At 62.7% G+C, this 13,910-nt stretch overlaps 1 protein-coding gene across 1 annotated transcript in view; it reads left to right on the forward strand.

The window, feature by feature from the left end:
- CCDC187 (coiled-coil domain containing 187) overlaps positions 1–13,910 on the forward strand; it is a 45,177-nt gene that overhangs the window by 16,774 nt on the left and 14,493 nt on the right. Inside the window, exons 7-9 of the mRNA XM_082469322.1 lie at positions 1,680–2,242; positions 2,575–2,662; positions 6,993–7,105. Of these exons, the coding sequence (XP_082325448.1) occupies positions 1,680–2,242; positions 2,575–2,662; positions 6,993–7,105 (764 nt within the window). The remainder of the gene's footprint in view (positions 1–1,679; positions 2,243–2,574; positions 2,663–6,992; positions 7,106–13,910) is intronic.

The raw sequence follows: 13,910 nt of genomic DNA on the forward strand, positions 1-13,910 counted from the left end.
GCTATCTCTGTGCTGGAGGGGGGGCTATCTCTGTGCTGGGGGGGCTATCTCTGTGCTGGAGGGGGGCTATCTCTGTGCTGGAGGGGGGGCTATCTCTGTGCTGGAGGGGGGGCTATCTCTGTGCTGGAGGGGGGGCTATCTCTGTGCTGGAGGAGGCTGCAGGTCCTTCATCGTGCTTCACTCTGTCCTTTTTTTTTTTTTTCCACTTAAAAAAATTGTGGTAAAATACACATGACAAAATTGTAAAATTTTGTTAAGATCGTAAAATCTTAAGCAGTTTTAAGCGCACAGTTCAGGGGCATTACGTACATTCACACTGCTGTTCAAACATCACTACCATCATCTCCAGGACTTTCTCATCTTCCCAAACGGAAACTCTGTCCCCGTGAAACACTCGCTCCCCATCCCCCCGCCAAGCCCCGGGCCCCACCGTCCTACTTTCTGTCTCTATGAACCTGATTCCTTCCGGGACCCTTTTGTGACTGGCCTATTTCACTCAGCACGATATCCTCAAGGTTCATCCATGTTGTAGCCTATTTCAGAATTTCTTTCCTTTTTAAGGCTGAATGATATTCCATTGTATGGGTGGACCACACCGTGTTTATCCATTCATCTGTTGATGGACACCTGGGTTGCTTCTACCTTTTGGTTGTGAATGGTGTTGCTGTGAACATAGGTATGCAAACATCTCTTCAAGCCCCTACTTCCAATTCTTTGCGATATACACCCAGAATTAGAATTGCTGGGTCATGTGAGAATTCTATGTTTACTTTTTGAGGAACCTCCATGCTGTTTTCCATAGCAGCTACACCATTTTATATTCCACCAACTGTGCACGAGGGTTCCAACTTCTCCACATCCCTGTCAACACTTGTTCTTTTCTTTTTCTTTAATAGTGCCCATCCTAAAGGGTGTAAGGTGGTATCTCATTGTGGCTTTTTAAAATTTTATTTATTTATTTATTTTTATTTATTTATTTGGCTGCACGGGGTCTTAGTTGCGGCACGCGGTATCTTTAGTTGTGGCATGCGGGATCTAGTTCCCCGACCAGGGATCGAACCCGGGCTCCCTGCATTGGGAGCGTGGAGTCTTAACCACTGGACCACCAGGGAAGTCCCTCATTGTGGCTTTGATTTGCATTTCCCTAATGATCAGTGATGTTTAGCATCTTTTCACGTGCTTCTTGGCCATTTGTATGTCTTCTTTGGAGAAATGTCTATTCAAGTCCTTTGCCTGTTTTTTCATCAAGTTATTTGGGTTTTTGTTGTTGTTGAGTTGTAGGATATATACTCAGGGGAGTAATCTCTGATCAGATCTGGGTTTGTTAATGTTTTCTCTCATTCTGTAGGTTGTCTTTTCATTCTGTTGATTGGGTCTTTTGATGCATATAAGTTTTTAATTTTGAAGTAGCCCGGTTTATCTATTTTTTTCTTTTGTTACCAGTGCTTTTGGTGCCATATCCAAGAAATCGTTGCCAACCGTCCTCCTTCTTTCTAACAGCCACGTGTGGTCTGTCCTATGGATGCACCATAATCACCCCCTGGTCATAAAGAGACGCAGTGAATAGACTCTGGGCCTGGCACGGAAGCTGCTGCTATGGGCCTCCCCGCACACGCGTGTTTCCCACGCGCCTGGAGAGGGTGCCCTAGGGCTGACCCTCTTCCCCTCTCTCCCTGCAGCTTCTGCCTGTGTTTGAACAGAGCCGTGAACCCGGCTGAGACTCTGGAGGTGGGAGGCCCCCGAGATGGCTGGGAGGGCGCCCCCCTGCTGACGTCGGCCAGTTCTTCCCTGGGCCCCCTGCAACTCCAGGACCTGACCACCCACTACCCAAGCCCGGGGCTGTGCATCTACCTGGACCCCGAGGAGTCCGAGCGCCTGGGCACGCCGGGCCCCCTGCACTTCCGGTACAAGCAGGCCCGGCTGCAGGCCCTGGAGACCATGGCCAACATCCTGAAGCAGCGAATCGACGTCCTCACCGACAGGCTGCGCAGGTCCGAGGCGACAGACGCACCGGGGGGGCCCGTCCCAGGCCCGCCGCCCTCAAGCTCCAGCACGCCAGCCTGCCCCGGAGCCCTGGTGCCCAACGTGGGCGGAGGGGCACCCTGGGACTGGGCGGGCATGCGGGCCAGGCCGCTTCTCTCTACCACCTGCTTCCCGGACACTGAGACACTGCCCTGGAGCCCTGGCTGGGAACGGCCGCAGAGCGTGAGCCCAAGGGGCCACCAGGCCAGCAAGCCCCAAGGTAGGGCCGGCCCCGGGGCCGTGGATGACCACTTGCCCCGTCGGTGGCCAGGGGGACCCCGCTTTCTCCCTGCCTCTGGGTTTCTTCTCCTGAAAGGGGCGGGGGTACAACGACAAGACCACAGAAGTTGTCCCTCTGCAGCTGTTGTCACCATCTTGCCTCTGGCTGGGGGAGGGGTGGGGTCCGGTCCTGAGCCTGACGTGCCCACCACCTCTCTGCCCTGCCTCCTGCAGAGGGGCAAGAAAGAAGGACCAGGGTCCCTCCTGCCAGGGGGGTGGGGGCCCCGTCCTCACTCCCCGCCGACCAGCACACCGGTGCCCGTCTCTCCAAAGGTTTCATGGAGGATGGGCGCTCGGAGCTGGACAAGAGCCTGGCGAGAAATGTGGCTTCCTTCCAGGCCCTCAGCCCCTTCGCAGGCAGGTAAGCCTGGGCGCCGCTCTTGAGCAGCTTTGTGTCCCCAGGGTGGGTGCCGCCGGCCCGTGACGGAGCCCGTAACAGGTCCAGTGACGTGGCTCCTGACCGGTCCGGGGAGAGGTGCTGGCCTCGGACGCCTCTGGCGGGGCTGTGCCCAGTGGGCCATGTGGAAACACTGTCGGCCAGGCGTCCCCTTGTGGTTGGCAGGCTGGTTGTGTCTGGGGGACACGGAGACAGGCAGCCCTCCACCCGGGTCGGTGGCCCATGTCGAGTTCTCAGGACCACCCGTCCACAGCCCCTTGCACCTTCTCATGACTTCCGTCTCCAGCACTGGCCTCCTCTGGGGTCATTCACACAGGTCCCTTTGCACGGGCCCAGTTACAGACAGATGGCCGGCCCGGGGCAGGGGCACTGGGGTCCAGCCCAGCCTGGGTCTGCAGTGTGGCCTCAGTAGCCACCACCCCGGGCCAGCCGCTCTCCTGGGGACCCTCTGCTGTTCCGGCCCTCACCCCAGGCCCCCAGAGTCTCGGCCGGCCTCCCCCTGAGGTCCAGCTGCTGTCCTCTCTGTCCTCCAGCTCATTTTCCCCCAGCAGCCAGTGTCCCCGCTCTGTACCACCAGCCCCTCTAGGAGGGGGGCGTCCTCCAGCCCGGGGCAGGTTCTGTCCACGAGGGCTCCAAACGTTGGGCTGCGCGGGGGAGATGCTTTCTTGTCATCTGGCCTTCCCTGAGCAGCTGTGGCCCCCAGTCTTCCCAGGATTCGGGGACATGCTTGTCTCCTTCTGCAAGGACGCACCCCTCTCCCGCCCCAAGAACTGTTCCTTCTGCCACATCGCCCGCCCGCCTGACCAGGGGCTCCTGCAGGCGCGGGTCCCTGTCCAGTCCTCACCTGCCACTGGTGCCCTGCTGGTCCCCAGCTCCACCCACCTCCTTCCCTGGCACCTGCACCAGGAGGTTGTCAGACACCCCTGGCCCCCTCCCCTCTCCGTCCTGGGGCTGAAGCGCCATGGGGCAGCCGTCCCTGCCTGGCCCCCAGGCAAGCCCTCCCTGCTTGCCCTCTCACCTTGTGCGGCCACACGTCCTCGTCCTCCGGGACTCCAGGCTGGACAGCTCAGAACCGGGGCGGGGGAGGGGGTTCCAGAGGAGGACAGGCCAGTGGGTGGTCTCCAGGGGGCTGGCCTTGCTCGTTGTCAGTATCGGCCGGAACCCACTGGGAGGGATGCCAGGGGCTCCTCGCCACCCACTTCACCCGGTCTCTCCTGGGCTTGCTGCCCTCCTACGTGGGGCTGCCCTAGGGCCTCCGGGGGTCAGTGCAGATCCCAGGTCTGTGCTTAAAGCTGGTGACCTTGAGCACATTCACGGCCCCCCCACCAGCTTCAGAGTCCCCCCTTGGAGATGGGGGGTGGCCCCGAATCCACCCTGATTCCCCCAGCCCTGCCTCACCCTCCCTCCCCTCCCCCAGACCCTCCCCTGCCCGGCCTCAGTGCAGTTACTGGAACTGAATTGTTGCCACCAGTAGGGGTCAGCATCGGGCTGGACTTCACGTCCTCTGCACCTACCCCCCCACCCCCCCCCACCCCCCACCCCCCACCCCCGCTGCCCGTCTAGAGCTTGAGAAGGGGAGACAGGTGGGAGAATTCTCCAGAGGTTAATTTCGGTGCCCTAGGCTCTAAGGCGGACAGCCTACAGCTGTGTGTCCCGCTGCTGGACAGCCAGCAAGGTCCCAGGGGCTCAGGCCCAGGAGGTGTCAAAGCCGAGGGGTGTCCGGGACCTTCCCACCAGGGGCACTGCATCTCCCTCCCCACCTCAGCCTGACCAGGCAGGGAGAGACAGGAGGAGGTCAAAGTCGTTTAGAGCCGTGCCCTGAACGGCCCAGCACCCTTGGAGCCCAGGGGTCAGGGCCCAGGGGCTGGCTGGGCCTCTCAGGCCTCCTGAAGGCACCTGGCCTGGCCCAGTCTTCTAAACTAGCAGTCTCCACTCACTGCTTCACGGGGCTGCTTTGCGGCCGTGCCTCTGGTCACCTCCCTCGCTGCCGAGTGAGTCCAAGGATGCAGGTCACAGCTCTCCTCTCCAGGGCCTGGCCCGTCCTGCCGCCTCTCAGGCCAGTTCCTGAGTCGGGGTGGGTCTCCTCCACCGAGTCCTTTCCCTGCTGGGGCCACAGTGCTCAGTGGCCGGGTGGGGGCCAAGCTTGTTACCAGCATCACGTGGTGAGGACGCCAGGGCTTCCCACCCCCCATGGGGCTTGGGCCCCTCACACCCAGTCCACCCCGGCATCTCTGGAAGGAAGGACAGAGGAGTGTGTGCCCCAGCTGTGTGCCTGCCGTCACCCCGCAGGCCTCCCTGCACCTCGTGCAGTGCTTGCGGCAACCCTGAGGGGTGTGTGCTCATCCCCATTTTACAGATGGGGAAGCTGAGGCTGGCGGAGGAGAATTGACCTTGCCCAAGGTCAGGTAGCCTGGGGGAGGACAAGCCAAGTTTCAGACCCAGGGTATGGACTCCAGAGCCCCCAGTTTTTCTGCTACACCCGTTCCCTGGCCAGTGGTTCTCAAACTGTTCCCTGGGAACTCGTTAGAAATGCAGAGTGCCTGGACCATCCCAGCCCGCCTGAATCTGATATGCTGGGGGTGGGCCCAGTGATCAGGCGATTCTGATGCTCGCTGAAGTTTGAGAACCACTGCCCTAGAGAATCTAGACCAGTGGTCAGCAAGCCACAGCTCCTTAGACCCGCCGCTGGTCTTTGTAAATAAAGTTTTATTGGCACACAGCCATGCTCATCATTTACATAACGAGTGTGGCTGCTTTCCTGCTACAAAGGCAGAGCTGAGTGGTTTCCACGGAGACAGAGACCGTGTGGCCTGCAAAGCCTGAACACTGACGGTCTGTCCCTCTGTGGGAAATGCTTGCCATCCCTGCTTTAGACAATTGAGGGAGAAGGGCTTGTGGACTGATGGCATTCCCTTTAAGCAGCCTTGGAGGACGCAGCTCCTTCCTGCCCTTTGTTGATCCCAGGTGGGGGTTATTGCATCCTAAGTTCTGGGTTGGGAAGGAGGGAGCTAGAGAGTCCCCCTGTCTCCATGACTACGCATTCCTGGAGCAGCCCCTGCTGCCACTGCCTCCAGGAACCCACCCCTGACCATCGGAGCCCGCGGTCAGTGCTCCTGCCCCAGCATCCTGGGGTCATCCCAGGGTCAGCCCCCGGGCCCAGCCCTTGCCTCCTCAGCATTTCTCGTCTGGGCCCCAGGGCCGCTCCCTCGTCCTGGAACAGTCTTTTCACGCCACCTCCCCGGCAGGACCGTGAGCTGTGGGGTAGGGGCGGGGTGGTGGGTCACCTGGGAAGCACGGCAGGTGCTCAGCGAACACCTGTGGGGCGGGAGGAGGGCCCGTCTCCATGGTGCGCAGGTGTGGCCGGTGTCTTTGGTCACTCAAGGGCATCCTGGGTCACTGGGTGCAGGAGGGACAGCCGCGTGTGCTGATGAGACGTGAAGTGAGGCAGGCTGTCGGCACCGCTCGCCCGAGCCCGGCACACACACCTGGGCTGCACAGTCATCTGTGCCCCAAGCCCCTAATCCGGGCAGCTGCAGCCCACCTGTGCCCGGCGGCTCTCCCGCCCCACCTGGGCTGCTGCCCTCTCGGGGGGGCCCAAGGCCACGCCTTCCTCCTTCTCCTGTGGCGGACGTGCTGGGCAGCCCCGGGTGAGGCTGAGCTCGCCCTGATGGAGGGCAGGTCTCTGAGTCTGACTGGACCCGTTTGACCCCGGCCTCCTTGGTCATCCGGCCGGCTCAGGCCCCTCTGTGGACAGGGCGGCACTGCCGGCATGAGAAGGTGGTGCTGAGGCTGAGAGCTAAGATGTGGGCCCTGCTCCACTCCGGGCCTGGTGGACGGTCCTCCTTAGCAGATGGCCGAGGGGACAGAGACAGAGGACATGCCCCATGCCCGTCACTGCCAGAGCAGCCGCTTTGCAGGAGCAGACCCCGGGCAGGCGAGGGCTTTTGGGCAAAGGGCGCTCTGATGCTGGCCCCAGCACCGATGGTGACCGTGGACGCCGAGCGCTCCTGCTGGGTGCTGGTCCCCCCGGGTCCGAGTACAGAGCCCTGAGTCGCCGCTCACACACCAGGCCCTGCCGAGCTGGGAGATCCTGAGGGTGTGGGCACCTACAGGCCCCGCCTGCTCGCCACTGCCCTCCTGGCCCTCTGGTCCCAGGCCCATCCCGCCTTTGGCCCTTGGGTCTCCCTGGACACTGGGTCTGCAGGAGCCCAGATTACCACCCCGCGCCCCCCAGCCCTCAGCTGTCTCCTGCCTCGAGGGTTCGCTGCTCACACAGGTGTTTGTGTGTCCCCAGCTCACTCGGGGCGCCAGCCACGCCAGACCCCCGCTGCGGCTCCCTGCGGCTGGAAGAGATGCGGTCGGCCGGACGGGCGGGCTTGGTCGCGCCCTGGACCCTCCGGAGCTGTGGTAAGGGCGAGCCTGCGGACAGGCCCTGGGCCGGCTGGTCGGGTGGCCAGGGAGGTCCGCTGGGGACCCCCTCCACTGCCTGACGCTCGGCAAGGTTCTGCGGGTGTAGAAAGATGCTATTCTATGTGGGTAGCACCCACGCATCAGTATTAAAGTTTTTTGGAGGCTTTCAGGGCCCAGCCGCTTGCTATGTGCTCTTGCCATGCTTCTGTTGTGACTGTTTGTTCCCTCGAGAGTCAATGGCTTGTTTCATCAACAGCTCTGCTCCCGGGGCCCAGCCTTCTGCCTTCGCTTTTGAGCCGAAGGGTTTCTCCCCCGTTATAGCTGAGGAGGCTGGCCCAGGGCCCCAGGGCTGGTGCACAGCCAGGGCCGGGGGGGCGGTGCTCCCGCTTGGTGCCCTCCTGGGCTCGGGCCTTTTTCGTGGCAGCAGGCTGGGCCTCAGCCCCAGCGTGTGCGGAGTGGGGTGTGGGCTGGACTGTGGGATGCCCTGTCCAGTGGGGGCTCAGGGCGGGGGCAGCTGGAGGGCCCTGGCACGGTGCTGGGGACCGAGCACTACTCTGAAAGGCCTGGGATGTGATTTGCCGTTTAAGCCTCATTTTTCAGTTGGTTTTCTTCAAAAGTTTTAAGAACGGGAATAAAACGTGCTCACGTCTGTCTGTAGGAGAATCGGGCACTGCAGGTGCGTTCGGAACAAAGCCCCAACCCCTGCCCCGCTCGGGAGCAGCCCCAGATAAAACCTGCACCTCCGTACGGGGCGGGCTGGAGTCGCCCATCTCACAAGGGGGGCAGTGAGGTGTGTGGGGTCAGTGGCCTGCGAAAGGCCCGGGGACAGTTAGAAGCCCCGGGTTTCCCCCTGGTGCCTGGGTGAGGGGACGGGAGGGAAGGGAGGAATTTCAGCCCAGGGCTCTGGCGTCCCACAGACCTGGGGTCTCAGCACGGGGTGTGGCAGACCCCTCGAGGACGAGCAGCTTCCCAAGGGGCTGCCCGGCAGCGGCCTCCCTGACGGACACCTGCCCCTCCCTGGAAGACAGAGGGCCCTCAGGCCAGGCAGGGCGTGGGCCTGGGGCCAAAGCCCTCAAGGGGCTGCCAAAACCCTCCTGCAGACCAGGCTTCCTCAAGCCCACCGGGGTGGGGCATACGTGTGCTGTTGGACACGTGCACGTGCGTGTGTATACGCGCGTGTGTATGTGTGTGTGTAGAAGGGGCCCCGGGCCCTCTGAGGCAGGAGGCTCTGTGCCACCGCATCCCCCTGCCCGTCGCTCTGGGAGACTCTCCCAGCCTGGGGAGGGGCTGCTGGGGAGCCCCTGGTTCCTTGGTTCATCCTCCCGGCGCTCACTCAGAACAAGCTCGCTGAGCACCTGCTGAGCCTGGCACTGACCGGGCACCAGGCCCTGCCCTCAAGGTGCCTGCCTTTTGGGGAGGGTGGGGCAGGTGGTCAGAAGACACACACGTGACAACACATAGCACGTCAGGTCCTGGCCAATAAGTGCCCAGGGGGAGAATCTACCCGGAAGAGGGTAGACATTTCCAGCCCCTCCTCGTCCAGGAAGTGCAGCCCAGTGAGGAGCAGTGAGCTGCCTGGGGCGCCCAGGGACGGGCTGGGACCAGGGCTTGGGCTCAGATGCCAGCTCTCTATCCACCCCTCTCCATCCTTCTGGCTGAGCTGGAACCGGGAAACTGGGCACCGCCGTCTGTTCCAGAAAGCTGGGAGAGCTTGGGCAACCCTGGCCCCTCTGGACCATCAGCTGCGCCCTGTCTGTAAAATGGCGTAACGCAGGGACTCAGGGAGTTAAGACAGAAAGCAGGTGGGCCGAGCACTGCAGTGCCCTTAGCTTTCACTCCTGGTGCCCAGCGCCAGCTCACTCCGTCCTCCCGGGACGCACAGCCCACGTGCGCCCTGTACGCTTGTGTCCACCCACGCAGGGTGGGCAGGCGATGCCCAGCGTGGCGGCAGGGAGGTGGTACAGCGCCTCGGGGGACAGGCAGCCCCGCCTGGATGCCATGGTGAGGGCAGAGAAGGGCATCCTCTCAGCATCCCTAGGGGGAAACCCGTCAGTTGCTGGTTGAAAGGACAAGCCCCGGATGGTGGACCACACATCAGGGGTGGGGAAGGTGCGAGCTTTCCCACGATTCACCCCCTCGAGTGGTAGCCTGGGTACCAGGGCAAGGGCAAACGAAAACTGAGGTCAGCAGCCCCTTTGTGCAGAGCTGCCCTTTCCCCAGGGGTACCTCTTGGCTGGGCAAGGGGCTGGGCCATAGCCCTCCTGAGAAAGGAGCGGCCTGGTGGGAGGGTGCCCGGCTGGCCACCAGGGGGCCCACCCACCCCTGCTGTGCCCTCCAGGGAAAAGAGACAGGGCAGAGCGCTCCCTCCCCACCCTGCCGCCTCCCACGAGGACGAGGACGTCCTCCAGGAGCCTCTGAGGTCTGTGTGGGCGGAGCTGTCGGCCAGGCCCCATCCCCCCATGACCCCCAGAAGGCCCAGGGCCCGATCTTCCAGAAAAAACAGCTGCTCTCCCAGTTCTGCCTGCAGGGAGGCGGGGAGGTAGCTGGACAACGGGCCCTCAGCTCTCAGTCCCTCCCGCGTGAGGGGGCGGAGCCCCAGCTGCCCTCACGCTGTCCTCTGGACAGGGCTGGGCAGCGCCCCTCTCAGTGCATTTGTGGACTGAAATTCTCTGACAGCGGTTCTTTATCCTGAGGCTGCAGGCAGCCCCAAAGAATCATCTGAAATCTGAGCTGCTCCTGCCTGGAGTGGCTGAGAGCAGGATCTCAGGAGCCCGGACAGCCAAGCAGTGAGCACAGACCAGGGTGCCTGCGCAGCGCTCCCGCCAGACGCCTCCTCCAGGAAGCCTCCCAGATAGCACTTGGGCTGGGTCAGGTGCTGCTGCTCGGCGTGCCTGGTGGGAGTGAGACTCGTGTTTGTGCCTCTGTCTCTGTGGCCCACAGGAACTTGAGAGTCTGGCTTTCGTGGCAGCTCCGGCTCCTGGCACAGTGCCTGCCAGGCCGGGAGTACTTGGGGAATATTTGCTGAAAGCATGAATGACGTCCTGAGGGCCCCGAGGGCCCCTGGGCCCGGAGCTGCGTGTCACACACGACATCTCATGGGTCTCGCCCTACCTCGGGGCAGGTCCCATCCTCATGCCCACATTCACGGAGGAGGAACCCAGCGCTCAGAGAAGCCATCACCACCCGCCAGTAAACGGCAGAGCAGGGATTCGAGCCCAGATGAGTCGGCCAGGCTCCGGCTTTCACCACTGGCGGCAGTGTGTCCCATAGAACTTTCTCCGATGAGAGAAATGGTCTCAATTCTGGGCTCTCCAACATGGTGCCCACCAACCACATGTGGCTGTGAAGCCACTGCGACGTGGCCAGTGCCACTGAAGGTGGAATTTTACATTTTTGTTTCCTTTGAGTTTAAATGTAAGCAGCGCGGGCAGCTGCCGGCTGTGGTCGGACAGGGAGGCTCCAGCCCTCAGACACGGCGGCCTCACACCCAGGCGGGGCCCCCTCGGCTTCGTTCTGGTTTGAGGCCGTGGGTCCCCGACCACAGCCCTATCACCGAGAACACGCCTGTCCTCGTCCTCGTCCTCATCGCCACGTGTTGAGTGTGTGTTAACCCTCACGGCCACCAGACGCTCTTGGGGGGCAGGTCGTGCTGGATTCTTGGGGCTCCTCCCCGATTGTCGTCATGAGTTGGGGAGCAAGGCCGGTGCCATCCTCTGCTCAGCAGGGTGACTGCCAGCTGCTTGGCCAGCCAGGGCCGCGCCCACCTCGGGGATGGCTTGCTTTCTCCTGGGTCACAGCTCAGAGCTCAGGGACACGCAGCCCGTGTCTCCCTGGTGACCTGTCGGGGGTGCCAGCCTGGCCACAGATGACCACAAACTCCCCTTTGCGGGCTGAAGCGCTGGGGGCCTCGGGTCTCTGAAGCTCCTGGGGCCCTGGAGGAGGGTCAGTGGGAACTCGGTGGGGGACTGGGCACCTCCGGCTTCACCCTCTCTCAAGGGCCACAGACAAAAGCAAGGGAGGAGTTTTCCCTTCTCGAGGGAACTGCAGCTCAGAACAGACACCTTAAAGGAATTCTGCAAAGTGTCTTCATTTCCCGACGTGGCCAGTCAGCTGGGAGCAGGAGCGAGCACGCCAAGCGTCACCCCTAGTGCTCAGCACGTTAGGGGGCCAGAGCCCCTGCCCCTCCCCTGGGCTCGGTGCTTCAGAGTTTCCTCAGCGGCCGAGGAAACGCCCAGGAGCAGGTGTAGCCGTCGTTCACAGCTCTTCGGCCGCTCTAGCGTGGAGAGCTGAGCCACTCTGTTCTGGGAAGGAGGGCACAGTCGGGAGGAAGTTACCCTCTCGGCACACTGGCCAGTGACGACCCAGGAGCTTGTCCAAGAGCCACCAGGAGGGAGTGGCCGTCCTGCGTGCCCTCCTCTGACGGCTGTCACTGGGGTCGGCAGAGAAGATGGAGGGCGGGGCAAGGAGGGAGCCCGCCGGCCGCCCCACCCTCTGACTGTAGAGTCACCCCCCACCCCCGCCTTGACCTAGGCAGCCTCCGCAGGGCCAGGATGGGTCCTCGGAGCCACCAAAGGGGAACAGACGCCCTCGGCCGCCCTTGGGGAGCCTGAGGTTTCTGTGCGCGCACTCTGGACAGTCCCAGAGATCCCAGGGAGGCCTTGGGCTGTGACCCTCCGCCTGTGTCACCGCGTACCCGCTGGGCTGTGATTGTAATTAGGGCAACCGTAAGGGCTACCCCTGCTGAGCAGGTGTTAGATCACCTCACTACAGGGATGTCCCCGTGGAGGCTCTGATGGGCTAGCGCTTTGTTCCAGGTCACCCAGCGGATGTGTGGTGAGCTGAGGCCTGTCTGGCAGCGAAGCCTGTGTTCTTGGCCCTGGTCACGTGTCTGCAGACTGGGGTCCCTGCTCCCAGAGGAGTGTGGCCAAGGGTCAGGCAGGGCGAGCCCCTCCGCACCGGGGAGGGTGGGGCGACGCAGCAGCCTCTGTCTCCCTCTCTCGCAGGCTGCAGGCCTGCCCACCCTCCCAGGAGGTGCAGGGAAGGGACCCTCCCCAGCGTGTTTCCCTGCAGGCCCAGCGCTGAGGCTGAGCGAGGGCGGGCCGCTCAGCCGCCCCTTTTCGTGGTTTCTTCAGGTCTGCTGTCCGACATCCGGCAGAAGTCCCTGAGCTTTCTGGAGTCCCTGAAGGTGTGTCACCTTTAGGCCCCTTCTGTTTGGGCGTTGGCTGAGCGGCAGAGGCCCCAGGCAGGGAACTGTAGAAATTGGAGGGAGGAGAGCCTGGAGAGGGAGAAAGCCCTGGGACTGGCCCAGCGAGGAGGGAGGCTGCAGGCAGGGGAGCAAGGTGGTGGGCTGGATGGAGGGGTCCTTCGGGGGGACCCTCCGAAAAGGCTCCTGTTCTTGGAGGTGGCACCGCCTGCTCTCTGAGCTGAGGACTTGCCAGGGAGCCGCGGGGGGCAGCAGGCGGGTGGCGCGGGGAGCCTGAGGCTGGGCCCTCCCCACAGCTAGATGAGTGGAAGCAGGCGCCGGCGCCGGCGCTGGCCCTTGTGGGGCAGCAGGCGGAGCTGGAGGTCTGGGAGATGCAGGAGGCCCTGGGGAGCTGCTCTTGAGACGTGGGCTGCAAGTCAGCCGCCGACCCTTCCGGGGCTGCCACAGGCTGGCCCCGCTCCCTGCCAAGCCTGTGGAAGGCTGGCTGCGAGCACGGCTCAGGCTGGGGAGGGCGTGCCGAGGAGGGCAGAGCACAGCTGCCTGCAGAGGCTGGAGGAGAGGCTGAAGAGGACGCCCATTTTACAGCAGAAACAGGACTTTTTTCCCACTAGTGTCCTGGGGACCCCTGGCTGGGGTGACAGATGACAGCCTGGGCCTCCCACCTGCCCGTGTCCCGGGCTTGTGGGCACCTGAGCTTCGGGCTCTCCATTGAGCTCAGGAGCTGAGGTGTGAGGGTTCCGGGGGGGGTCTGCCCCAGAAGGGAAGGGGCCGCATCTCCGAGCCCGCCTCTGCCCAGCCCCGCGGCCCAGCAGCGCCCCGCGAAGGGGAAGATGGTACCCAGCCCCGGCGAGGACAGGATGTGTGTGATCTAGCTGCGTGTGACGACCCTTCTGGGAAGTGACTCTTTCTTCTCTGGGTCATTGGTCCAGGGACTGTTCATGGGATGTACTCACAGTACATTTAGGGAGGCCTTCCCAGGACAGCAACCAAACCCCAGGCAGCATGCGCATGCTTGTGCACGTGTGTGTCTGGGTGTGCACGTGTGTGTCTGGGTGTGCACACCTGGCCCCGTTTCCCTTTCTTCCTTCCCCTTCTGCCTGTTTCCAGCATCCCACCTGCTGAGTAATTGTGGCCGCAGCAGCAGAATGCAGAGCTGTGGTTTCCTTCCCAGGTGTCCATGAAGCTGCACTGCACCCCCCTGCGTCCCATCCCCCAGGTCGTGCTCCAGGCCTGGCCGTGCTCCCTCTGCTGGGCACCTGCCACCCAACCCCCACCCCTGCCATGTCCCAACAGAGAGGCCCGCCGATGGGGCGACCTGCCCACGGCCACGTGGGGAGCGTGGACCTGGGGTTTGAAACTAAGTGTGTCTGATGCCAGAACCGTGTGGTTGACCATCGGGCAGCACTGCCTCCTGCTCGTAAGGGCAAGCACGGCCCACCATCCCCACCCACCCAAACCTGGGGGCAGTGAGCCTGGATGATAGCAAGAAAGGTTTCAGTTAGACACGCAGTGAAACAGCCCAACAGTGGGGCTATGGCCGAGTAAGGAAGAGTGCGGGTGGGTCATCTGCCCTGCTCCGGGACAGAGAGGGTCTCAGCT

This window comes from Balaenoptera physalus, assembly GCF_965194825.1.
Source record: "Balaenoptera physalus genome assembly, chromosome: 7".
Taxonomy (NCBI): Eukaryota; Metazoa; Chordata; class Mammalia; order Artiodactyla; family Balaenopteridae; genus Balaenoptera; species Balaenoptera physalus.